Source organism: Myotis yumanensis, unplaced genomic scaffold, assembly GCF_028538775.1.
Source record: "Myotis yumanensis isolate MYYU_CA2020_CCGP unplaced genomic scaffold, mMyoYum1.0.hap1 SCAF_7, whole genome shotgun sequence".
Lineage (NCBI taxonomy): Eukaryota > Metazoa > Chordata > Mammalia > Chiroptera > Vespertilionidae > Myotis > Myotis yumanensis.
This window is the reverse complement of record NW_027223758.1, coordinates 51,519,944-51,547,507: the sequence shown is the minus strand read 5'-3', so window position 1 is coordinate 51,547,507 and position 27,564 is coordinate 51,519,944. Positions and strand designations below refer to the sequence as shown.

General features: G+C 44.1%; 2 protein-coding genes across 4 annotated transcripts in view; both read right to left on the bottom strand.

Annotated features, from left to right (window-relative positions):
- Window positions 1–4,223, bottom strand: part of ZNF407 (zinc finger protein 407) — a 386,314-nt gene extending 382,091 nt beyond the window's left edge. The window contains exon 1 of one of the 2 annotated variants that reach the window (XM_070420472.1): window positions 4,013–4,223. The gene's annotated coding sequence lies outside the window, so the exon portion shown is untranslated. The remainder of the gene's footprint in view (window positions 1–4,012) is intronic. The other variant, XM_070420471.1, reaches the window with a different exon arrangement.
- Window positions 4,224–17,265: 13,042 nt separating this feature from the next.
- CNDP1 (carnosine dipeptidase 1) overlaps window positions 17,266–27,564 on the bottom strand; it is a 31,113-nt gene continuing 20,814 nt past the window's right edge. For both annotated transcript variants that reach the window (XM_070420469.1, XM_070420470.1), the window contains exons 7-12: window positions 26,415–26,499; window positions 23,386–23,546; window positions 22,034–22,198; window positions 20,621–20,762; window positions 18,549–18,696; window positions 17,266–18,366 (exon numbers count right to left, since the gene is read on the bottom strand). In XM_070420469.1, the coding sequence (XP_070276570.1) occupies window positions 18,297–18,366; window positions 18,549–18,696; window positions 20,621–20,762; window positions 22,034–22,198; window positions 23,386–23,546; window positions 26,415–26,499 (771 nt within the window). In that variant the 3' untranslated portion in view covers window positions 17,266–18,296. The remainder of the gene's footprint in view (window positions 18,367–18,548; window positions 18,697–20,620; window positions 20,763–22,033; window positions 22,199–23,385; window positions 23,547–26,414; window positions 26,500–27,564) is intronic.

The window sequence follows — 27,564 nt, the reverse complement described above, 5'->3', positions numbered from 1 at the left end:
TGACTACACTATGGTTACAGAAGATGTTAACAAAGGGGGCAGGTTGAAAGGTATATATCAACTCCCTGGACTATTTTTGCAACCCTTTTGTAATTCTAAAATTATTTCAAAGTAAAAAGTTTTTAAAAATCATTTCAGATGAATGATTTTTTTAAAAAGTATAGGATACCACTTATTAACTCTAACATAAAAATATATTATCTCCTCCAGTAATTGTACTAAAAAAATTCCAATAATTACAGATGAGGCTTAAGTTGGAATTTTTATTCAATAAAAACCTGCAATTGGGATAACTAGAAAACAGAGTAACTTTCCTAGGGCACTGAAATCTCTCCAAATAAATGAACTACCTTATTTCCCCCCCTTACTCTTTTTTAATTGAATTCAACTTTCATTTATTTAACATCTACTATGGGCATGTAACTGTGCTAGGGCCTCATGAGATTTTGATATATAAGAAAGGATCTCTGTTTTAACACACAAGATAACAGAGAAATGCATCATGTAACAAAACTGGAAGTAACTGATGTTCACTGCTAAACAATCTGGCAATCGATCTGGACACCCTCTTTACTGTCAGTGTTGATAAGACTGAGGAACCTCACAGCTCAAGTGTGTCCCCTTCAACAATAACATGTTCTGACCTCTAAAATTATCTACAAAAATTATCCTTGAAAATGACTCGCTCTGACAATCCATTTCTAGTCCTTTTTTTCATCTAAGCATTTTGATATTGGTGCATTGTTTGTAACTCAAAATTTAAAAACGTGAATCTCAGCCCTGGCCGGTTTAACTCAGTGCATAGAGCGTCAGCCTGAGGACAGAAGGGTCCCACGTTCGATTCCAGTCAAGGGCACATTCCCAGATTGCCGGCTGGATCCCCAGTAGGGGCGTGCAGGAGGCAGCCAACCGATGATTCTCTCTCATCATCGACATTTCTCTCTCTCTCTCTCTCTCTCTCTCTCTTTCTCCTTTCCTCTCTGAAAGCAATAAAAATATATTTAAAAAGGAAAAAAGAAATAAAAATGTGAATCTCTGAGTACCAGGGAAAAGGTTAGGCTGGCATAGACCCATGGAGGTTTACTTACTCTCTTCTTAGATCAAAAATGATGTGTGAGACTGTTTTTCAAAGTGTGGTCTCAGAGCCAGCAGCTTCAACAGAATTCAGGAACTTGTCAGAAATGCAAATTCTCAGTCCCAGCCCAGACTACTGAATGAACCTCTGTCAGGACCCTCTTTTCACAAGCCCCCAAGGTGACCCTGAAGCACTGTAAGTTTGAGAATCAGTGAGGAAAGAACAGAACGGCCAGACAGCAAATCAGCAGGCCAGATCCTAATCCTTGCTCTGCCACTAATCTCTGGGATAGATTTGTCACTTAGCTTCTGTGGAGCTCAGCCTCTCTATCAGACAATGAGGGAACTGTAATAGATCAACGCCAGTCCTCATGCCCTCATTGATAACTCTGTGAGGGCATTCACTCCTATGAGGCCTAAAAGTGAAAAGAGCACCACTGTGCGTCACCACTTATTTCTTTTGTTAAAATGAAACAAAATTTCTTCATCCACTGGCTTCTGAATCTTATTTAATAACTTTAAAATAAATAAAATTGTGTTTTCTTTAGTAAAAGCCATATAATGCTAATTTCACAGTTCCCTATTTAGTTCTCTATCAAGTCTATTTTGGAGGAATTCATTACACATAACAAAAATTCCAAGAAACCCATCTACCACAGACTCAAAAGTCGTATGTTGCAGTCCTAATTCCCAATGTGATGGTCTTTGAGGTGGGGCCTTTGGGAGTAATTAGGTTTACATGAGGTCATTGAGGGTTGGCTCCCAAAGATGGGATCAGTATCCTTATGAGCGACAGACAGACCATAGTTGTCTCTTGCTCTCTGGCATGTGAGGACACAGCAAGTAGGTGTCATCTGCAAGGTGGGAAGAGCCCTCACTGGGAACCTGCACCTTGATCTTAGACTTTTCAACCTCCAGAACTGTGAGAAACAAATGTCTGCTTTCTCGGCCACCCAGGCTATGGTATTTAGTTACAGTAACCCAAGCTGACCAAGACACACACTCAAATGTCCCCTCTGGTGTGGGAATTTAACCCAAATCATAGTTCCGAACTGTGCTCCTCTCCGTAAACAGTATGTGTGACCCAACCACAAAAAGCATTTAACAAGTATGAAAAATAAAGAACTTAAAAAGGCATAGATCTAGAAATTTCCATTACTGCCTAAGAAACATTAAGTTTCATTTAATCTCCTTCTCATAGATTTATAAACTGGGATTCTTCTCACAACTTGCAAAACAAATCTGAGATGGGGGGAATCAACTTAGAAGGTCAGAGAGTTCTCCTGGAAGAAAACAAACTTAATAAGGTTGAATGTTGGGGAAAATGTCCCATCAATCAAATGAATACCCACTGATTCTTGAGACTCAAACAGGTATCCTGCAAGCTCTCACCACTCCTTTCAAGCAATCAGACACACTGTCTTCTGTGCTCCTGTATCTCCATTTCAGCACTTTCAGGAGGCATCCTCTTCGTGTATCTGTGTCCTCAACCAGACCTAGAAACCATCTAGAGCAGTGTGTCACTCTCTCCCGCACCTAGAACGATGTCTGGAATAGAGCAGGAACTAATTTTGTTTAAGTGTAGCCACTGTACTGAACACCAATGAAACTGTGTCCTATCTTGCAGCTTTTCCATAAATCTTAAATCATTCCTAAACAGCTTTTTTTTTAAGGCACCAGTAGCAACAGTTAATAGCAATAATCACAACTGCCTTACGTATCAGGCAAGAAGACATTTGCTACTCGAAACCACTGCCTTAACATTTTTCAGACGTGCCAGAAGGAGTCTGTCATTTCACATGTAGCAAACTTGAAAAAGAATAAGTAACAAACACCTTGAGATTTGAATCCTGATGTTAACTTTGGTCAAAGTATTTAATCTGGTTCTCACTTGGCAAAAAAGGGAATACTAATTCCTACTAGGTTGCTGTGCTCTCCTAATGATGCTCTAATCCACAGGCGAGTGCCCTTCCCTACATACGGTGTTCCAAGTGGACTAACACCTCACCGCAAAGCACGCGTACACTGTAAGGCGATCCACCGGCACAGACGGTAAAGTTACACCCCAATCACCATTAGGACTATGATTACCTATAAAACAAAGAAATCCTACATGTGTGTTTATGGGTGTCCAGCCTGCCAACATAGTCTATTCCAGAACTCCCCAATGAAATACATGGGCTGTTCGAAATGCAACGCAACCGACAGGGGTCAGCAGCTCCAGGCGCCCGGCTCACTGAGGTCCAGAGAGCGGCAGGCACACGCGGGACTGCTCGCGGGCTGGGAGCTGTGCAGCTGCGGGGACAGACGCGCGGCCCGAACCGCGGCGTGCGGCAGCCCGCGGTCTCCCTCCCAGGGCTGGCGCGGGTGAAAGCCCAAGAGGCCGGGCCCCCGCGTTAGCCACGGCGACAGTGATCGCAGCGTGGGGCCGCTGCCAGCCCTGCGTCCTTAACGGAAGGAGGTAGGGTGGCAGCTAGGGAGGCCGAGTGGGCGGGCGGCTAAGAAAACCACCGCCCAGGCTACCACCGCGGGCGGCTCCGCTCGGGCGTGTTTGGGTCTGTTCCGGAGCCAGCGGGCGGTCAGAGGCGTCGCTTCAGCCTTGACATCCCGGCGCCGCGGGAAAACCGAAGCCCGCGGGTGCACGTGAGCCTGCCCGGGGCTGGGAGCGGAGCAAGCAGGGGCGGGAGGGAGCGGAGGCCGGCGGTGGCGAGCACCGGCGGGCGTGTGAGGGGCGAGTCTGGGAGGCGTCAGGAGGGACCGGCGAGCGGGAGGGGCGGAGGCGGGGGGAAGGGGGAGGAGGAAGAGCGAAGGGCCCTGGCGGGGCTCCCGGCGTCCAGCCGCCGGCGCCCCGGCCCGCAAGCCACCGCCCCCAGGCCCCGCGCTGACGCTGGACGGTCCCCGCCTCCAAACCCCCCGCCCCGGCCAGACAGTAACTTACCTGTTTGCCGACAGGATCGCTCCTGCTGCCCCTACGACTGACTCCTCCGGCTCACCGTCTTCCCTCTGGGAGGAAGGGGCGGGACATCCTGCCTTTCCGTTGAGCGACTTCCGGCGGCTCCTTGGACAACTCCGTCGTGAACCGACCGCCGGACGCTACAGCCAAAATACAGGATCTCGGGACCGGTTTAGTAAAACCCACTCCAAGTGCCCTTTTTCTTTGCCTCGAATGGCCAACGGGTCCGTGTGCCGTCTTGTTTTCGGTACATCATCTCCTGCCGGAAGTCGCTCGGAGATGAAGCCGGAAGTCCCACCCCTCCCCTAGAGAAAACGGAAAGCCGAGGGAGTCAGTCTAAAGGAGAGACCGTGGTCCGGCTGGGAAGCTGGCGGTGTAGGCCGGGGTGGGCAACCTGGGACTTAGAAGGTCCGCGAGCGGGTTCCTCCCGGGCGACTCTGCCTCCGCGTCCCCTCCCTCCTCCAACCCCCTCGCCGCCCGCCTTGGAAAACCCCGAGGGTGACGCGGAGAAGCCGACGCCTCGGGCGCTGCGAAGGCCTGCGGGGCCTTGACCCGGCCCGAGGGGTGCCGCTGCCGAGGCCCTCATGTAGAGGACCCAGCTATTTCTGCTGGGCCAGGCGCGTGCGCCCCTCCAGATTAAGAGAAAAAGCTCTCCCGTGACTCAGATTGGGGTCCTCGCAGTCACAGGCCGAAGGGAGCCAGGAGCCGAATTCCGAGGCAAAGGAGTTCAGTGTGGTGGTTCAGTTGGGCAGTAAGAACCGAAAACGCCCCTGCGTGGACTGTGAACGTTAACGGCACAAGGATTGGCCGAAGAAAGACACTATGCGCCCCAGTCACAGCCCCTCTGCCCCTTGTGTGGGAGCATCTAGGGCCTCGAGTGTAGAACCTCAGGACCCAGGAAGGAAGACCAAGTGCAAGGACAGCAGCACCTTATCTAATGGGCAGCGGTATCCCACCTGGGGTTAGGTGGTGAAGAATTCTAACTTCTCTTGTAGACAGGGGCACCTGTTAATCAGAATTGTATTTAGGAAGATAAAGTGAGTAGGCTTTGAAATAATGCCCTTATAGTAATAATGATAGGCTTCCTACCCACAGCATCTCTCAAGGCCAATTTCAGCTCAGTGCTATTTAAATCAGACTAACTAGGATAGAGCCGTGATTCAACTGGTGTGTGGCAAGAATTTTTAAAACATGCAATACCGGACTAGTCAGGGGCACTGACCTCTTTTCCCTTAGATTGTCAAATTAAAAAATGGGAACAGCCAACAGGCGCCTAGCACACTGAGGTCCAGAGAGCGGCAGGCACACGCAGGACTGGTGTGAATGAATCAGAATTATATGTATATTTTTTGTGCGTGTGCTGCAGAATTTTAGTCATTAGTTTATGTGTGCCATGAGATGAAAAAGGTAAATCGCTGCGATAGAGAGCTTCTTGTAGACCTTATCTGAATCCTCAATAGAATCCAAATGAATGCTCACGTCTTCCACGGCAGGAAAGAGCTGTTTAGAAGCATCAACCTTCCCAAGATCACACAGCTTATAAAAGTAGGACTTGGCTCTAAACTCCACAGTCAGAGACTTCCCCACTCTACCATACTGACTCAGTAATTGTCCATTAAAAACTATAGAAACTTGGAAAACAGGTTTCTTAGAACAGGTGATCAGCTTGTCAATGTTATATCTGTTTCGTTAACGTTTACTGGATGCCTATTGAATGAAAGATAATTAAAACTAAATTTGGTCTTCAGAGTTCCCTAGAAATGTATTTGAAAATGTAGTGCTTATAAATAAAATGTTTACCATCTATTTCAACAGTGTTAGTCTTGTGTGACAAGGTGATAAACTTATCAATATGATAAAGTTCTTCATATGGAGAACTTAGCACAATTCTCCATATGAATTGGGCATTCTGTTGGTCTTCAGGTGCTGAATCTTGCAACCTTTCTCACCTTAGGGATTTAGTTAACAGTTCATCTTTGAGCAGTGAAGTAGAATCTGAGTTGATTTTTCAGTTCCTTTATGCATTATTTTGCAGAGACAGGACCATTTACATCATAATGTCACCTTAAGGAAGTCAATTTAACCTTTTCCTCATGTGTAAGATGAGTTATTTAGGGTAAAGTTCCCTTTTGAAATTCTATTAATAGAAAAGGCTCTGAAATTTCTAAATCATACTAGTAGGGTATAATAATATTACTCTTATAAAGGACTTTGTTAGATAATACTAATAGTGATGATGGCTGTTGTTTATTAAGCATCTACTATATTTCATGAAGGGCTCTAGAAAAACCCAGGAATATAGAAAAATTTTGATAGGGTTTTTGTGTGTCTCATCAGGAAAGTTTATATATATATATATAAAAGAAGATCCAGGTGTATTAATTTATATAATCTTTATAAAATTTATATAATTATTTTTATTATATTGTATTTATATTACATGTAAATGTTTGTAAAACCTTGGGGCTTTTTAAAAAATTATTTCTCCCCACACTTTTATGTAGCCACAGGACAAAAAATTTTTTTTTTTTTTTAAATATATTTTATTGATTTTTTACAGAGAGGAAGGGAGAGAGAGATAGAGAGTTAGAAACATCGATGAGAGAGAAACATCGATCAGCTGCCTCCTGCACATCTCCCAGTGGGGATGTGCCCGCAACCCAGGTACATGCCCTTGACCGGAATCGAACCCGGGACCCTTCAGTCCGCAGGCCGACGCTCTATCCACCGAGCCAAACCGGTTTCGGCAGGACAAAAATTTTTAATTTGTGTTTGCAGTATTGCTATAAAGCAAGAGTAAACCAACACTTCTCTTTTGTTTAGCATTTGAAGGGATGGAGGCTCCAGGGAGAGGAGGCCAAGCAACTTTTCTGGACTGAGATGGCAGCCCAGCCAAATGTAGGCTGTTTATGTGAAACTCATGGAGCCCTTGTGGCTTGCTCCGAGGTTCCACTCCTTCCATTGACTGGACAGAGCTGTTGGTCCCCCTCCCAATGTTGGAGCTCCCAATCCATCACTTTTCTCTGAAATGCAGCTTCCCATCCATTGTGTTTCAACTTGCTCTCTGCATTGACTGATGTTTTCTAATATTGCAGACAAGTTTCTTAAAGCACTATTTATCCTTGCACCTGTACCTGATGCCTCCCCTCTCCCCCCCCCCACCCCCCCACCCCCCATCATCTTAGACTGCTCCAAGTGAGGAGAATTTTATCTGGGTGATACAAATAATATTCTACATTATAGTTTTACATGCAATAATCTGTCTTCATAAATGTTTCCACAGCACTCCTCAATCAGAGTTGGAGCTATTCCCAAGGATTAGGGGTGGGACCACCTTTAAGTTGAGGATTATCCTCAAATCCATCTGCCACAGGATAAGAAGGTCTAGGTTATAGTTCTTTCTTTGCCACAAATTAATCTAAAAAAATTGCACAGTTTTGACATTCAGTTATTGTCAGGGCATGGGCACATGTCCAGGTTGCAGGCTCCATCCCCAGTAGGGGGCGTGCAGGAGGCAGCTGATCAATAATTCTCATCGATGTTTCTATCTCTCCCTCTCCCTTCCTCTCCAAAATCAATAAGAAAATATTTTTTTTAAGTGTGTGGATTTATCGGGATGTGCTAAGTTTGTATTACGCCCTCTCCATGCTGCCTTTTCTGCAGTGGCCCTGCCCATCAACAACTCCAGCGATAGAGAGAGAAGTGGCCAATGAGTAGATATTACTTATATTTGACCAGAGGAACCTAATGGAATTTTAAGGAAAGATAACAACAAGCACGCATAATTGGTGGAAGAGATGGTTAAACCATTTAAATTTTCATATTTATTCTAATACTCCTGCCATAAAAAAATTAGTTACTTGAGTATAATGAAGAACACAAATTTCCCAATTGCCTACTGCCTTCCTCGTATTTAGTTTTAAACTGCTGGTCTTGCCCTAGCTGGTTTGGTTCAGTGGTAGAGCATCAGCCTTCAGACTGAAGGGTCCCGGGCTCAATTCCAGTCAAGGGCACATGCCTGGGTTGTGGGCTCGATCCCCATTAGGGAGCATGCAGGAGGAAGCCAATGAATTTTTCTCTCTCATCATTGATGTTTCTATCTCTCCCTCTCCCTCTCTGAAATCAATAAAAAAATATATTTTTTTAAAGACTTCTGGTCTTGCCGAAACCGGTTTGGCTCAGTGGATAGAGCATCGGCCTGCGGACTGAGGGGTCCCGGGTTCGATTCCGGTCAAGGGCATGTACCGGGGTTGCGGGCACATCCCCAGTAGGAGGTGTGCAGGAGGCAGCTGATCGATGTTTCTCTCTCATCGATGTTTCTGACTATCTCTCTCCCTTCCTCTCTGTAAAAAATCAATAAAATATATTTTAAAAAAAACAAAAACAAAAACTTCTGGTCTTTAATTAAAGTAAATATAAATGGAACTGTCACTACTATTCACTCACCAGAGAGCCAACTCAGTTCTGTTATAATAGTACCATCTCTCCAACCACCCAATGTCCTCATTTCCACTTAGGAGTTTCCATTGATCTGATTAAGGACTAGTTTTCTGATTCTAAGGGTGAAATTCAGAGCAAGGATTCCTCTGGATGAGTCATGTCTGACATGAATAGTGCACAGACACCTGGTGAAGGCCTAGGCCTCTCAGTGAGACAGCCTGGGTCAGGACTCTGGCTAAGCCAGCCCTGTTGGGACCATTCCACTCACATTAGTCAAAAAAAAAGTCTGTTATTGTCTGACAGGTTTTCTTTTACTTGCACCAAGAAGCAACATAGGAAAACCAAGATGGCGGCATAGATTAACGCGGGAGTTTGCTGCCTCGAACAAGCACTTTAAAAATACAACTATAAGACGGAACGGACATCATCCAGAACCACAGGAAGGCTGGCTGAGTGGAAGTTCTACAACTAGGAGGAACCGAGAATCAGAGGAGGTGCAGTGCTGAAGTAAAATACTAAGGTGCGGAGTGCGCGCGGCGCGGGCTGGTGGCTGAGGGCGCGGTTGACTGTTTCAATCCGGAGGGAGCCTCAGACTCTGAGCTCCAGATCCGGGCGAGTCTCTAGGGACCCAGACTCAAACGGGAGAAGCAGGACTGTCTGGCTTTGGTCCCTCCGAGGTTTACAGCGGTTGCTGGGACAGAGAGGCAGAGCCCCTGGGGACGGACTGAGAGCAGCCATAACTGCTCCCTCCTCCGCCCTGTTGATCCTGTGGGACCTGCCCCGCCCAAGCCCTGCACAGAGCCATTTGCCGAATAGCCTCAGGCAAAGGCTAGATTAGCACCTCCCTAGAGGACAGACGTTCTCCCACTGCAAACACGGCTGATTCTCACAGCCAGTTGGCCTGGAGGTCAAGTAGTAATTACCTACAACAATCAAGGCTTGACTACAAGACTGCTCACAGAGACCACAAGGGGGTGCACCAAAAGTGTCCACCTCAGGTAATTGGGACACTTAACATGGAAAGCCACTCTATCGACACAGTGAAGCATAAAAAAATGCCAAGACAAAGAAACAGGCCACAAAGGACAGAACCGGAGGAAAGCAGGCTACTGGATATAGAATTCAAAACCACACTTTTGAGGTCTCTCAAGAGGCTTCTAGAGGCTGTCGATAAACTTGATGAGATGTACAGGAAATCTAATGAGACCCTCGATGGTGTGATAAAGGACCAACTAGAAAGTAAGCATACACTGACTGAAATAAAGAATATTATACAGACTCCCAACAGCAGACCAGAGGAGCGCAAGAATCAAGTCAAAGATTTGAAATTCGAGGAAGCAAAAAACACCCAACCGGAAAAGCAAAATGAAAAAAGAATCCGAAAATACAAAGATAGTGTAAGGAGCCTCTGGGACAGCTACAAGCGTACCAACATCAGAATAATAGGGGTGCCAGAAGATGAGAGAGAGCAAGATATTGAAAACCTATTTGAAGAAATAATGGCAGAAAACTTCCCCTACTTGGTGAAAGAAATAGATTTACAAGTCCAGGAAGCGCAGAGAACCCCAAACAAAAGGAATCCAAAGAGGACCACACCAAGACACATCATAATTAAAATGCCAAGAGCAAAAGACAAAGAGAGAATCTTAAAAGCAGCAAGAGAAAGAAACTCAGTTACCTACAAGGGAATACCCATACGACTGTAAGCTGATTTCTCAACAGAAACTTTGCAGGCCAGAAGGGAGTGGCAAGAAATATTCAAAGTGATGAATACCAAGAACCTACAACCAAGAGTACTTTATCCAGCAAAGCTATCATTCAGAATTGAAGGTCGGATAAAGAGGTTCACAGATAAGGAAAAGCTAAAGGAGTTCATCACCACCAAACCAGTATTATATGAAATGCTGAAAGGTATCCTTTAAGAAGAGGAAGAAGAAGAAAAAGGTAAAGATACAAATTATGAACAACAAACATGCATCTATCAACAAGTGAATCTAAGAATCAAGTAAATAAATAATCTGATGAACAGAATGAACTGGTGATTATAATAGAATCAGGGACATAGAAAGGGAATGGACTGACTATGCTTGGGGGGAGGAAGGGGTGTAGGAAATGCGGGAAGAGACTGGACAAAAATCATGCACCTATGGATGAGGACAGTGGGTGGGGAGTGAGGGCGGAGGGTGGGGTGGGAACTGGGAGGAGGGGAGTTATGGGGGGAGAAAAGAGGAACAAATGTAATAATCTGAACAATAAATATTTAATTATTTAAAAAAAAGAAGAAGCAACATAAATGATACAGAAGGATTATTACCAAATCTATCATAGTAGCAGTCTAAGAAAGTATAAAGGAAAAATTCAGAGCAACTTTTCAAACTTCATAAGTAAAATATGTATACACTATCATATATGAGGAAATAAAGCAATAGATTTACATCATTTTCTAGGTATATGTCATTTTTCCTATTAGATAATGAATAGTAAACATTTTTACAGTAGCAGGTTGGAAAATTAAAAGGAGAATGTACAAAAGAAGATATACCAACTTCCATAAATGACAGGCATTATGCTAAAACCTTAAATGCATTATCTGTTATTACCTCTCTAAATAGGGATATTATTTTCATTTTACAGGTAAGAAAAACAAAGCTCAAAAAGATGTCATGTTCTCTGGTTCTGTCCATATTGGGTAAAGTTGGTGACTATTTCCCCCTTCAATGTCCCAAATTCACACATAGACTACTCCTACCAATCTGGTCCTGTGGCTAGGATGCAGTCCCAGTAAAGAGGTTCCTTAAGAGGAGGGAGAGAGCTGTCCCTATTTTTTTTCTCTTGAATGCCAATAAAATATACATATTACACATCTTGATATTATACACAGTGCATTGAAGGTGTCTTTTATTTTTCATTCTTTTTTTTTTCTCTCAGACCTGCAGATTGGATCATTTCTGTTTATCTAATATGTTCCCTGATCCTTCTGTCATCTATAAACATCTATTCAAAGCAGCTAGTGGTTTTTTCCTTATTTCTCTGTGATTAAGCTATGTTGATTTTCTCTTATTATGAATCATGTTTTCCTCTTTCTTAAATGTCTAGTAATTTTGATTTGTATCCTAGACATCTGAGTAATCAGTAGAGATTCTAAATTCAGTTATGTTCCTCCGAAGAGGCTGATGATGGTTGTTACTGTTCTAACAGACAGTTATTTGGGCTGTATTCATCCTCCCTCAGCCTTAGCTTGGAGGCTTTCATCTGCTTCACACATCCATAGTTTAGAAGTCATCCAGAGATTTAGGCAGAATATGCAGAATTTGGTGCTTCCCCTCTGGGACTCTCCTTTTTAGAACTCCTTCCCCCCCCTTCCCCCCCGCCTCACTTTGTGCTGATATAATAGGCCAGAGCTCTGCCTTCTGGTTCTTCAAATGGGGTTTTAAACAAAGTTAGGTAACCTCCTTTATTTGATTATAATTACATAAAATTTGAAATGAAACATTGAGGTCATTTGGGGTGACTAATTTTTGATGACTAACTTATTTTAATAGTGTCCTTTGAAGCTCTAATTTCCTTTAAATTAGCATTTTCTGTCATTACATTCAAATGCCCACCTACAATAACAGTGATGGTATGCTATGAACACTTAACCACCCACACTAGAATTTTAAATATAAGTTCTTTTTAAATGTCTTTTGGTGAATTTTAGTGTGGGAGGTGAAATGATTTAAAACTTCATATTTTCTGTTATACTCAAAGGCATAATTTATCTGACATCTTTTCTCATTCTGAATAAGAAATTACACTAGAACAGTGATTTTAAGTATAATTTTTCCACATAATGACAATTTTTTTCTTCAAACTACCCAAATTTAAAAAGCTCAGAAGCATTTATTTACTTACCATAACTGTTAAGAAATTATAGTCATTACACCTACCATCCATTCTCTTTCACATCATGCTGAAAAAAATTTTAAAAGAAAAGAAACATCACTTTACTGCAGAAAACCTCCTGTATTTCTGCCTTTGTCTTTCATCAATTGACTGAACTTTCGGATAGCTGAGGAAAGTATAGAATGTACTCAGCCCAGTCCCTGCCTCCCAGGACTTGCTTCCTAGAGAGGCAAGTCCTTTTCAAGACAGTGAGGAGGAAGGTTATCTTTCTTACGTGTTAAGTGCTCTACGAAATAAAAGGTAGATGTTTCCGTGTTGGTCAGTGGGAGATCAGAAGGAAAATGTGCAAGTGTTAGGTCTTGGTTTATATTTCATTAGAGGCCTGGTGCATGGAAATTCGTGCACTGGGGGGGGGGGGGGGGGGCGGGGAGGAGGTCCCTCAGCCCAGCTTGCACCCTCTTGCAGTCTGGGACCCCTTGGGGGATGTCCGACTGATGGCTTAGGCCCGCTTCTTAGGGGATCAGGCCTAAGCTGGCAGTTAGACATCTCTCAGGCAGCCCGGGAGGCTTCAGGGGATGTCCACCTGCTGGCTTAGTCAGATATCCTTAGCACTGCTGTGGAGGCAGGAGAAGCTCCCGCCACTGCTGCTGTACTGGCCAGTCATGAGCCAGCTTCTGGCTGAGCGGTGCCCCCCTGGTGGTCAGTGCATGTCATAGCGACTGATAGTTCCCAGGAGTTCTACTGTTAGGGTCAATTTGCATATTACCCTTTTATTATATAGGCTTGCTTGTTGCCCTGGTAAGGTAGCTCAGTTGGTTAGACCAGTGTTCAGCAAACTGCAGCTCACGAGCCACATGCAGCTCTTTGGCCCCTTGAGTGTGGCTCTTCCACAAAATACCGACTTCTGCACATGGGCCACGAAGTTTCAATCACACTGTACATGCGCGCCTGCATGGGGTATTTTGTGGAAGAGCCACACTCAAGGGGCCAAAGAGCTGCATGTGGCTCGCAAGCCGCAGTTTGCCGACCACTGGGTTAGACCATAATCCTGATACACCAAGGTTGTGGTTTGATCTCCAGTCAGGGCACATACAAGAGTTAAGGAATGAATGCATAAATAAGTGGAACAACAAATCCATGTTTCTTTCTCTCTCTCTCCCCCCCCCCCCTTCCCCCTACCTCTTCTTCCCTTCCTCTGTCCCTCTAAAAATACATAAATAAATAAATAATGTAAATTTTATTGCTTAGCATATAAGGCAGTGGTATGGTATTACAGACAGATAACATAACTATGCTAGATCTAACCATAGTTACATTATCACAGAAACAAATATATAGTCAAGATCTCAAATCATTAATTAGTTAGCTATTACATGTTCAATTAATATTCAAACTTGAATTAAAAAGTAACATTAAAAAATGATAGCTAGATGACATTGAATACATTTAAAACTAAGTATTTAAAAGAGCATAGTATTTAAAAGTTATTTGGCCCTATCATAAAATGGAGTTGGTTTGGGTACTTGTTTTTTAAGTGAAAGTAGCTATCAGTAGAAGTGAAAAGCCAAATAGATAGCATTTCTTTTCTTTCTTCACCTGCTTTCTTAGTCCACTTTTAAGATGTTTGTTGAGCACAAATTATGGGCCAGACACTGTGCATACTCAGCACAACATCTCAGCTCAGCTGGCTGTCACCCTGCAGGAGCCACAGGTCAGTATTGCCCTACCTTCTGATTGCAGGAGAGAAACGATTTGTTTGAAGCCTTCCAATTCTGAAATGTTGGCATTCAATCCAGAAGCAATTTGGACATTGTAGAGACCACATGAGGCACAGTGAGGAGCCTTCTGGGCTCCCATGTTGCTGGTTTGTGGCCTCTGAACTAAGGCATGACCCCTATGAAGACACAGATGATGCCTGGGAGGGTACACATGAGCTGTTATCACCTCAGCATGACTTGTTTTATGTACTTTTCCCAGGATTAGCTGCTCCCAAGACAGTTTCAGCAAGGAACATGTGAGGTGAAGAGTGTAAAGATAGAAGTCCAGCCCTAGCTGGTTTGGTTCAGTGGATTGAGCATCAGCTCATGGACTAAAGAGTCACCTGTTCAATTCTGGCCCAGAGCACATAACCTTGGTTTCGAGCTCAATCCCTGGCCAGCCCCTACCGCATGCGGGAGGCAACCAATTGATGTGTCTCTCTCACATCAACGTTTCTTTCTCTCTGTCTCACTCCCTTCCACTCTCTCTATATAAAAAAAATCAATGGAAAAATATCCTCAATTAACAACAACAACAAAAATATAGAAGTTCAGGCGGGACAGCAGGCAGGGACACCCCAAAAATTGCAACTGTAGAATCAAAAGAATGATTTTAGCAAGAAATAAGGAGCAGCTACTGTATGCAGTGCACTTTGCTGGGCCTTGAAGTACAGAGATTGGTTGGAAATGGAATCTGATGTTAGGTAAGAAGCTTAAAGTTTGCTTAAATGATGGGAGACACGGCAGCATGTAGATGGGTCACACAAGTGTGGAGATCTTCATCTATTATGTAAATGTTTCCTGAAGACCCATGACACGTCTGGAATTTTGGAGAGTCCACAATAGACAGAACTTAAGTGTTTACAGTCTAGGGGGGGCTGGCTGTTTTCTTCATTTTACAAATATGTGCTTTAATACAATGATAACAAATGGCACAACAGAACTACAGAGACTATGATGGTGAATATGGACACCTAACTCACTGAGGGAATCAGAAAAGGCTTATCTGAAAAAGTACAACTAAGCCAAGATCTGAAGAACAACATGGAGTCCAGGGTGGTGGGGGATGAGCCAGACCAAGAGGGTAGGTCATGTGCCAGGGACAGGGGGAGATAGCAGAAGGCTCTGGGGCAGGTGAGGGCCTAAGTAGTGAGGCAGATTAAGGCCAGCAGAGAAAGCGGAGGACAAAGTGGGCCACTCTGTAGACCCTGTTGTGGGGTTCACCCTAGGACCCACTGGCCACTCTAGGGTTTTAAGCAAGCGGGAAGGACACACAGGCTGTGTGACAGGTACACTGGTGACGTTTGCCAGGTAAGCAGAGATTAGGTAGTGGCTTTTGCAATAACCCACCAAAGTTAGAGGATTTGGCTCACAGGATCTTGGAGGTGACAGTGCAGATGGAAGGAAGTGGTGGCTTTTGGTCTTGATATTGAATTGGATTTGAAAGACGAAAGTGTCCAAGAAGACTCAGGATTCTCACAGTCCATTTACCACAGCAGGGAACCTCAGAGGGTAAACAGGTTTGGGAGGATGGATGAAAGTTTCCATTTTAGAAGAGTTGAGTTCTTGATATGAAATACACAGGAGGATCTGGGTCTGGTTCTCAGGAGAGGGGGCTGGGCTGGGTGTCCCTGGCTTCTGGCTGACACAGAGGCCTGGGGAGGGGTGAACTGGGATGAGCTGTGGAGTGAGAAGAGGCCCGGAGCAGGTCCTCTGTGTGTGCTTATCCACTGCCCTCCTCAGGCGGTAAGTAGGCAATGTGAGCTACTGTCCAGTGCACACGCACACAGGTTTCCCAGCCAGTACACTTTATGACTACAATAGAAAGCTAAAAACATCCCCAGTCCTCAGTGTTTTCCTTAAGAGCATCTACCAAATCCAGTTGATGGTCATAACCCAGCCGTGGGCAAACTACGGCCCGCGGGCCGGATCCAGCCCGTTTGAAATGAATAAAACTAAAAAAAAAAAGACCGTACCCTTTTATGTAATGATGTTTACTTTGAATTTATATTAGTTCACACAAACACTCCATCCATGCTTTTGTTCCGGCCCTCCGGTCCAGCTTAAGAACCCATTGTGGCCCTCAAGTCAAAAAGTTTGCCCACCCCTGTTAACCCCTAACCCAGACACATTGCCCTCCTCCGGTCCAATGATGTTCCCTCCTGATCGAGCTGTCCCCACATACCCCAACAAGTACACTGGGTGATCTTTTCACACATTGTGTATATCTTTCTTCAATGAAATTCTTAAAGCAAGTATTTAAATTTCCCTATCCTCAACTCCTTTGTCTTCTCACAATTGATTAATTTGTCTCCTTGCCAGTAATTGGGTAGATTTCTCTTACCTCTGAATGTAACCAACCTGGAAGATGCTGCTTATCACAGCAGAACCCAGGCAGCTAGGTGGCTCAAGACCAGGTGGACAATCCAGAGGGGCCTATGAGAGCTGGGGTGACGGGGAAGCAGAAAGACATGGGCTCTGGACTCAGGTATCCCAGGGGTAGAATCTCTAGATTAAATGACTTTGTTCGTCCTCCTCCATTCTCACCTGGTGGCTGCTGAATAATTAACCAAGACACTGCAGGTCTCAGATTCAGCAGGAGTGAAGATCAAAGAATACATCTTATTATTCAGTGACTTGGTAAAACTGATGTTACATTGCTCAGAAGTAGTGACAATATGTTTTACAACCTGCTTGTGTAAGTTGACTTATCTGAACACCCTTTTAAAAATAAAATTAGCATCATAGACCTCTAGTACAATTAGTTCTTGGGAACTCTGCCAAATATGTCAGGTAGGTCCCACAAAATCCCAAATGTCACAAGATTCAACTTAATCCAGCAAGCATGAACCAAACTTAATATCAAGAATATGAAACACCTGCCAACACTCAACTGCCAGGACTTGATGTTCTCTCCATCAGACAAGTGGACCCTTTGTGTGTGTCCCTCCCCACACACAGGCTGAAGCCTAAGTGGGGTCCTATTTCTGTGACCGGAGTCAGAGTAAGTGGATCACTGGCAACCATGACCCAGCCATTTCAGATGTGAAAATTTTAACACTGACATTTCAAGGACCCACAAAGAGATGGAATGCCTTATGCTTTGGTTTTATTTTGAATCACAAGAGAAACGTTTTTAATAAACCCTTAAATTCTTCTCCATTAATGTGATTTAGATAATGAATTCATAAAGATTGAATTGATTTGTTTACATACTCAACCTTAGAAAAATTACATTCTTGTTTGTTTGTGTACACCATCAAATCCAATCAAGCAAACAAGATGGTTAACTGAAATGATTAATGGATGCACACTAGCTGATGGCTTTAAATATAGAGTGTGTTACTGATGTCAGGGTTGATTAGTTCTCTATCTATCACTGATGCTATTAAAAGCTTTGAGCAATTTAGATGTAGTCATTGAGTAAAATTCCAATGGGCTGAGTGAACTTCTATCAGGATTGATTCTGCTGTAGCAAATTTACATATGCACAGACATTGGAGAGACCGAGTGGGCCTTTCCTGATGGGGAGAAAGAAAGAGCAGAAATCAGGTGGTCTGTTGGCATCCATCACAACAAAGGTAAAGCGGCTTGGGATAAAAGAGTACTCATCTTCACACAAATCCCAAGTGACATGAGGCTATGCATATTGATCATTTCTATTTCAGAACTTTTCAGAGCAGGAAAAATAAATGAAGGGGAAGCAAGAGGTTAACATAGTATCATGCTCTAGTAACTCCTCTAAAAATGAACCCACAGGGAAATCATGGTAGTCAGTGGTGGAGACCAAGGTTTTTATTAATAAGATAAAAGGAAGATGTGGTACAAGCAAGGGTGTGATGAGTACTGACAGTCACTGCATGGAATGATTATGTGGCAGTGAGTACTTCCGGACCTAGAAAGCAAGCTAGAGTGACTATGTCAATCATTGTGAGGGGAGGTCCAGTCCTGGGATACTGCAGCTGAACTTGGGGAGATCAGGTTGGTGAAGGAAGCTGTGACTTTAGAAAGGATTGCTATGGGACATTAGACCATTCCCAATGTCTATACTTATTGGTCCAAATGTCCAAAGATATTTTAAATGGGAGGGAAAACATTACTTTCTGGACTGAAATTCTCTGGATAGTGAGATTCCTTTCCTGTCCAGGGTGTTAGCAGGTCAGATCTAAACTGGAAGGTTCCTGCCATTATTCATGAAGCTGAGCCACCTCTAGGAAAAAGGCAGCAAACAATTTGGATCCTTCTATGTAGTTCCACCTAATGAGAGAAGTAAGAGAAACACTGTTATTTCCATTCACATGATGGAGGAAAACTAATCTACAATGTGAACAGAAAGATTTGAGGATATCAATTCAATCTAATGTATGCAGCATGTTGGGAGGTTCCGATGTACAGACCTGGGGTTGGGCAGTGAGGGCATAGCCCCCACAAGAGCCTACCTGTTGATTTTCTCATTCTGAGAGTGCTCCCCATCGTCAACAGCGCCCAGCGGAAGCATCAGCACACTCTTCTGGATAATATCCTGGAATATTTTGGCAATTGGTATGGTTGATCCATCCCGGATCATATCTGGCTCTGTTCCAAACACTAAAACAGGAAAAGAAGGCATTTGAATAACATAATGACAAGACTATGCCCAGTAATCACCATTACATTTGGTGCATGGGGTAAGTAAGCTTCTCGCTATCATGCAATTTATATTCTAAAATAGTCAGTAGCATCAAGAAGAAAACTGTGATTGCCTTCTTTACAACTACCTACATAAAAAGATAATTTCAAAAATTTGTATTTTGAAGTAATTTCAGACTTATAGAAAGTTGCAAAAGTGGTACAGTTCCCAGGTGCCCTTAACACTTCTTCCCCTAACATTAACAACTTACATACCTATTGTGCAGTTATCAAGAATAGGAAATTAAAATTGGAATAATATTATTAACCAGACTCTGACCTTATTGGAATGTCATGACTCTTTCCCCTTTTTCTGTGCCATGATCCCATCCAGAATCCCACACTGCATTTGTCACTGCTTCGTCATCTCCTCTAGTCTGTGACAGCTTCTTAGTCTTTCCTTGTCTTTCATGACCTTGACCCTCTTGAACAGTACTGATCGGTTGTTGTGTAAGCTGTTCCTTAATTTGGGTATGTCTGTTTCCTCATAACTGGAAGATGTCATGCATTTTTGGGAAGAGCAGCACAGATGTACCTACTTTTATGGTTGTTTCATGAATTAAATATTAGGAAAGTGGGACTTAGTGTTTTTGTGTTTTGTTTTTTGTAACCAATCTATATATATAAAAGCCTAAGTGACTGTCCGACTGTTCGACCATTTGCTCAGTTGCTATGATGTGCAATGACCACCAGGGGGCAGATGTTCCAACCAGTAGAGGAGGGAGTCCGATTCCTCGCGGAATTGGCCATGAGTTAGGTTGCTGCTGGGGAACTGTCAGCCCCAAATCTGCTTCACCTGCACCCCAAGACCCAGAGATCGGTTTCAGCCCAATCCCTGCAGGCCAGGCCAAGGGACCCCACCAGTGCACGAATCCATGCACCGGGTCTCTAGTATATAAGTAAATCACTATAGTCAACTATCACCTGACTATCTGAATATTTGTACTCAGATTTCAATGTATCCCATGAAATAGTTTAATGGACTAAGATCTAGAAAGAGATGGGTTCAAACCTTCCGGGTGAGAGGACAAGTTGCCAGTGATGGAGTGGGAATGAAAAATAAAACAAAGACAGAAAAGAGAACATGCCACGTGGTCTTTATCCACAAAGCAAGGCATGAATGTGAACAATGTTGATGTACTTGGTGGTTTATTACACAAATAGACCAAAAGGTGACTCCTGCATTCCTGCAAGAGCATCTCAGGTCTTTATCGTTGACTTTGACATGTCAATCACACATCTCTCTTCAGCTGGCATTACATTTACCTGCCTGACTTATCTTCCTCTTTTCTTCACTCCCAAATTTTACTGGTAAAATACTGCTGCACCTGGAGGCATTGTGATGGGGCTTCTCCTCCAATTTTTCATGCCTGCGTCCCTTGTCCTGACAACCCTCCCAGAAAGTTGGTCCTCCCAGGAGGTCTGGACCTCAAACTCCAGCTCTGGCATCTTCAGGGGCGTGGCCTAAGGCTCCATCTGTAATACAGTAGTTCCTCCTATCCATGGCTGCACTTCTGTAGTCTCAGTTACCCATGGTCAGCCACAGCCAGAAATAGACAATGCCTATATCACTTGCCCCACTTCATCTCATCACGTAAGTATTTTGTCATTCCCATCATCACAAGAAGGGTAAGTACAGTATAAGATGTTTTGAGAGACCACATTGATGAGACAGTGTATATAAAGACCCCTGCACACGTCACACTCAGTAATACAGCCTGTGTCAGAAGGACGGTCGATATTGGGAGATTTAAATGTGTCTGCTTTATCCACATCACCCACCCTTGGGTACCACCCCTCAGTCCCACTGGACACTGGAAACTTGAAATATCTTCAGTCCAACCTATTTTGATGGCTCTTTTTGCTGCAAGATACTGATGATCTTTAATATCTGCGATCCACGGGTGCAGTCCCAGCACCATGGAAACATCCATCTGGTTGGAACTATTTCTTTGGGAGAATATATACTGGAGATGCTGCTGCACCTAAAAGGTAATGTTTTCAATTGTAAGAGAAAATTTCTAGTTATTCCCTCAGACAATGACTATAGTCATCCATCAAGAAACTTGGAAACCCCAACCCAGCAAGTCCAAGGGTTGTGATCTGACCTTGGTTCTGCCTGGGGGATGATGACACAGTGAGCAGGTCTCTAGGACAGAGCTTCACCCAATGGGGGAAACACTTGCCCTCACCCTCTTCTATCCCCAGTCCCTCCCCTCCCCATCCTGACCACAGTGTCTGACTGTTAATATTTGCTTGTTATGAATTTAGTAACTGAGACCTTGAATAATATTATGGACAACATGAATAATATGAACATTATGAATGTTGAGTGATTATGTAACAAAATACAAGTATAACTTCTCAATTTAAAAATCCTTCTTTTTGGACTTAGTTTGAGAGCAATCCCACACTGAGCTGGGAAAGGGCCTGTTAGCATCCTTTTCTGCCCCTGGATATGTTGCTACTATGGAAATCCTCTAAAGAAAAACTCCATAGCCTGAGATATTTCTTCCATTCATTCCTTCAACTAACATTTATAGAACACCTGTCATGTGGCAAAGAACTGTTCTAGGTGCTAGGGATATAGCTGTGAGCAAGACAGACAAAGTCCTGCCCTCAGGGAATGAGTGTTGTGAGAATAGGGGAGGGGAGAAGGAGGAAGGAGAGGCAGTTGGGGAGGGGACCCTACTTTAGAATGTAATTATCACTTAGAAGACAGTAACAGAGGAATGTGGGGTAGAGAGGGTTGGGATGAGGTATTTCTTGAGCTCATTTGTTCAGAGTTTACTTGCTGTTAAACTTGAAGTTTACTGATAACAGATGGATAATGTAGACATACAAGTCCTTCCAGATAACATTTTCATTAAAATGGCTCCTATTAGAGTGTTCATTTCAGACATGTGGACAAGCAATGGGCACTTGAGATTTTCTGGCTCCATCCAGCTGTTGCAGTTAGCTTCTTCATCTGTGCACAAAACCAATCTTGCCTTTATAGCTCCCATTTAATTCTTTAAATTTTTCCATCACTCCAACTCCCAATGGTTATTTATCTGACTACTGTAATTGCAATATAATCGAGGAAAGAGATTTTTAGCGAACAAAAATTGTATTTTTTTTTTTTTTTTACTTGTGTTGCAGTCCCTTGTATACTGAAAAAATATGGTATTCAGTGCCAACACCTGCACTGCTCCCTCCACAGGGGTGCATGGCTTTCAGGAGGGTGTTGCCCGGCAGAACCATGCAGGTTTCTTACCTGTTTTTCCACCACAGATGTATTCATGTGAGGGACCAGGCGGATGGAAAATTTTCCTATAACTCGGCCAGGTATGACTGTTTTAGTTCCGGGCTCATCGAACGCGCCCTCGATCCCATGGATGGAAAGAGAAGGGTACCTCCATAGGTGCATCAGAATTTCCTCCTGAATTAAAATAAAGTTATTTTATTGTGTACAAGAAAGACTGATTAAAATCAGTTCAGTTAGATTGCTTGCATCACCAGTTTCTGTACATCAGCGACACCGTTCATGACAAGTTCATTATCACCCTGCTTGGCTACATCTGGAGTAATAACAAAGTGACCTTCTCCCTCAGGACATGAGGTCCTGTGCGGCTGTCACCTCCCCAAGTAACTCCTATGGCAAAGGCCCCTCCTCACCGGAGCTCTTAAGTTTCCAATTAATAGATGGCAAAGGGGCCCTTTCAGAAATTTGAGTTCAGTTATAAATTTCCATCCCCAGTCATCGCAGTGACAACTTGCATGTAAATGCCTTTGATTTTTCAGGCATCCGAGCCGTTTTCTTTCTGGCTGTGGCCACCTAGACCTCTTCAGAGGAAACAGACCCCGCCTCATAGTAAACTCCGCCCCTATGGCCAGCAGGGCTCCTCCCTCTCGTGATCCCTCTCCGGCCTCTCTGGCATCCCCCCTCCCCAGGGAAGCAGCCAAGTGCCCACACTCCACAGCAGGAGGAGGTGGCAACAAGTCCGAATTTGCCCTTAACAACGCCTCTGCCTCTGGGCTTACTCACTACACTGAGGCAGCGATGCAGCCATTTACAGAGGAGCCCTGAGGCTCTTGGTTTTGTCTAGAAAAATGAACAGTGAGGGGTCTTAGAGCTGAACAATTGCAGGCTGTTCTCACTCTCTGAACGAATAGGAAGCCCAGCTGGTTGGGATTGAGTCTAGTAAAGGGATTAGGAAAGGCTGGGCTGTGAAAGGAAGCTCTGTGGTTATGGCCCCCAGATAAAGATCTGGATCTAGAGTCTAGACCAGCGGTTCTCAACCTGTGGGTCGCGACCCTTTCACAGGGGTCGCCTAAGACCATCGGAAAACACATATATAATTACATATTGTTTTTGTGATTAATCACTCTGCTTTAATTATGTTCAATTTGTAACAATGAAATTGGGGGTCACCACAACATGAGGAACTGTATTAAAGGGTCACGGCATTAGGAAGGTTGAGAACCACTGGTCTAGACCATGACAAGCCTCAGAATTAACTGCTGTCAGTTGTAAGATGCGGAGATGAGCAACACTCAGATCAGGCAGTGGGAAAAGTGGTTTAGTGTCGTCATTCCTTTCGGAGAGCCGTCAGCTGGGGGCTGTACCTTGGTGTTGAACAGGAATTTCTTAACCCGGCTGCTGTTCCGGTATTCTTCTAGGTCCAGGTCGATGGCACCGTACAGTTCTTTCTCCTCTTCTGTGAGAGGAGCCACGTGGTCATAGATCCCAGGGATCAGAATATGACCAGCAGAGTCTGTGAGGCTACCTACAGGACACACAGGAAACAAAGCCAGACAGATGTTCCGCTGGGCTGATGTCCAGGCCCTGCAGCGGGACCACAGTGACTCCCCTGGGGCAGCAGCAGGCCTGTGACTGGCTCTGGTTCCCACGGCAGAGCCAGTGGCAACAGCTCACATCCTAGAGGGGATGGTACAGGATGGAGGTCACCAGGCTGACTCAGCCTGTGTTAGACCTGCTTTAATGTCTATCTTGTGGATGGAAGGATGAAAACATGGATTTGCAATCAATTAAATGGGGTTTGACTCACCTGCATTACATTCAAGTTCCCAACTCTACCTGTTATAGCATAAACATAAAAACTTTTAAAAGTTTTATCATATCCTGAGTTACGAAGTAATGTATTCATTATAAAAGTGTTTAGATATACATGTGTATGTGTATGTACATAATACTTCGAGAAACTGAAAATCATCATTCCTTCTCAACTTCTCTCCTCTCCACACATAATAATATAATAAATACTCATCATTAATCAAAAGCATAATATTGGGGTCTAATCTGTGAGATCCATCAGGACCATGAGCGCCTTTGTGATGATGAGCAGTCGACTGGACTGTTATTTATGAAAGATTTTCGGGATTAATATGAATCAGGGAAATCATCAAAGAATATCTATAAAAGAAGCAGACTTGAGATTTAGTAGATATTGCTATTTCGAGAAAATACTTACCAAAGATACAATGCAAACAGTAAGTAGAGAACATAAATGATGAAAAACATCTCTGGGCAGCAAAATCTAGGGACTTTTATTCAAGTAAAGACACTTCATAAAACTATGTCCACATTCCTAATGTGATTATAACCTGACAATGCCAGAAAATTACTGTGAGGCACTACATTTTCAAATCTTTCCATTAAGGTCGACAACCACAAAGCACACGATAAAGAAATAGTTGTGGGTCCATAGGCAGCTCTATCTTGCATGGGAGGATGTCAGCAGAAGTTTGGGGACGTTCATTAAAGGGATACTGAGTGAATCTACTGTTGGTGGTGGATTTATGTTCTGCTTTGACTTTGGTGAGGGTGACTGCAAATCAATGACAGCCAGTCCCAGTCACTTGGTGCCCAATTTAATGTTTGACTTCAACTTTACTACTGGGTTTGCATCATTACCTAACATACCATATATTGTATTGGACTAAATGAGGGCGTTCCATAACTCAGGCCATGGATGCTGTGCAGCAATCTGCAGTACTGTACCCCTAGTGCAGTGACACATTCTGGGTGAAGTCCCGGGGGACAAGGGGAGGGGCTGAGGAGGATGTGGTTGAAAACCAGAACAGTGACATCTTCCCTTCACGTTTTGCTCCTGACATCTCAACCCTCAGGCCTTGCTTTTTGTGATCCTCTTAAAGCGCTGGGAATGCCATTACACGTTGCACTGCTGCCATCCATGTAGATTTTCACAGGGGGTTGTCCTTGGCTTAATTAGAGCCAAGCCACCTGTTGGTCCACTCATGTGGGTTCACACTTGTTATTTAGTCTCGTGTGGTCAGAGACAGTGCCCTCATTCATGGAAGGTGGGTCTGTGTATGGTCACATCCCAGCATTCACCGGGCGCTGGAACACAGCAGGTGCCCAGTGACTAGGTGTAATGCATTAGTCCTCAGAGAGCCTTCAACCCTGAGTCCTTCCATACACAGCAGATGAAAACCACATGGTGGGCACAATCCAGTATCACTTTGTTACGGATTGTTTCAAAATTTAAAAAAGGGAAAACCTTTTATTTTCATTCCATTTGTGATCCTCATCTGACTTTTCCTAGCAGAGCAATATACATTTGTGGGGCTGAATGGACTGCTATGCCTGAGTGAAACCATGCAGGCTAGACAGATGGAGAGCAGCAATCATGTCTGGTGAGTGGGGAAGTCAGGGAGGAGAAGGAGATTGAAATGCATTATATAGATATGAAGGTGCTGCTCCTAGGAATGAAAAAAAATTAGTTCTGGTAAAATAGAGAACTGACCTTCGCCCACCCTCAAATAATAAGTTGCATGCTATCTGAATCCTTCTGGAACAATTTAAACACTTGAAAAAAAAATGGCTTGTTTATTCTGTCTTAAATTGCCAAGCAAGCATGTTGTAAAATTTGTATAAAGGTGCCCTTTGTGCCATGTGAGGCAGACCCCGGTATTGTGGGGCCTGAACTTATGTAGCCTGAGAACCTCTGTTTGAAAAGAACACCAACATTCAAACACAAAAGAGCAACATCCCTGACAGGACTGCGGAAGGGGCTCCTGCAAGCAAGGCCCCTGAAGATGAAGTTTCCTTCAGTTCCCAGAGATCCACCCCAGCTGCTGGGCAGTCCTGATATAGGCAAGAGCCACAGGGTGAATCAAGGTGGGCAAATGGGCTCTCGGGGAACACCACACACAGACCCCTAACTTGGCTTGTGCATACCAGGTATCCACAGGAGGTCAGAAGCAGGTGTGATCAGCAAACTCGTTGGAGTCTCTGTGCAACCTGGGGCCACAGCAACGTGGAAAAATGAAGCCAAGTGGTGCCAGGATATTTGGCATCATTCTGAGAGCCTCGCAGAAGGCTCTCGATACTATGCCATTGTCTTTGCGTATGGCCAGATGTGTCACAGTAGCCAGTAAAAGAAAAGGGACAAATTCAGGAAGAGGTTCAGTCCATGAAAAAAAGTAACATGGACTTAATAAGCCCAAGGAATATTTAGCCAAGGGGGGATGCTAAGAATATGTTTTTTCTTCTAATGCACCTCTGTTTAGAGCTGGCTTGGACCAAGGAAGGAGAGACACATTGGGTCATATAGAACTATATTTTAGTAGATTGTTTGATGTCTAAAAAGTGAAATGAAATAAGACATTACCGAGAAGAGCCACCAAATCAGCCATTGGCTCATGAAGGATACCACCAAAGGTGCCTGAATGAAAATCTTGATCTCTGCATGTCACCTATAAGACAGGTAGAAGAGAAGACAGGTGCTAACGCTGTCATTGCTGTAGCTGTAGCTTTCACATGGTGGGAAACACACCCAACCAGTGTCCCTCAGGACTCAGGTGAGAACCCTGACATCGCTCCTCCTCCCGTCCAGTCACATGGCTCCCATGTCTTCTTTTCCCATGTGTCCTGAATCCCTGAGACTGACTAGCCCCCACCTATTCCACAAACACAGTTCTATTCAGCACCACATTATTGATGGCTACGTTATCATCTTCCTCTTGGTTTCACCCTGTTCTGTTGCTCACCCTCCTTCCAGGAAAATTCTCCTCCTGTGGTTTCTGAGCAAGTTTCTCCTCTGTATTCTTTTATTGCCTGTAGGATAGTTAATGTCTCCCCTCGTAACTTCTCTTCTGTCTCCCACCCCCACCGCTTATTCTGGGGCACATTCTTCCTCTACACACAGAGCCCCAAGAACTAGCTCACTGGGCTTCATTCACAGCCCCACACTCCTACATGTTCACCCCTATATGTCTGACCCCCCTGGTGTGCTACTACTTTCTGAAATTCAGGGCTAGAAGTCAACTCAACACCTTCTACTACGATGACTTCCTACCAACTCGCTCATTTCCAAAACAAGGAGAGTCCCCAGTCCCGTTAATCTGCCACCTTAAAATTATCTTGGATTCCTCCTGTGCACACCATATCCAATCTGTTACCACGGTCCAGTGAGGTGTTTTTTTAAATTGTCTCTTCAGTTCAGCACCTCCCATCATTCCTGCCCTGCTGGTCTTTTTCTGCCCAGTGCACCTTTAAGGTGCGGCCAGGAATGTGTCCTCTTTCCTGTCCCACTGGGTTCCCACAGGGTGCAGATTATTAGTGTCCACATTGTCACATGAGAAAACAGACTAAAGTGGCTGAATAACAGACGATTTCCCAGGAGGGACTCTCTGATTCTGAGTCGTGTGCCCTGTCCCAGGCTGTCTGTATTGATAGAACAGGAGAAGGAAGCAGACTAGCTGTCACATTTAGCCATCACACAACCCTAGGGGCTTGTGGAAGGGTTTGCTGTGCTTACT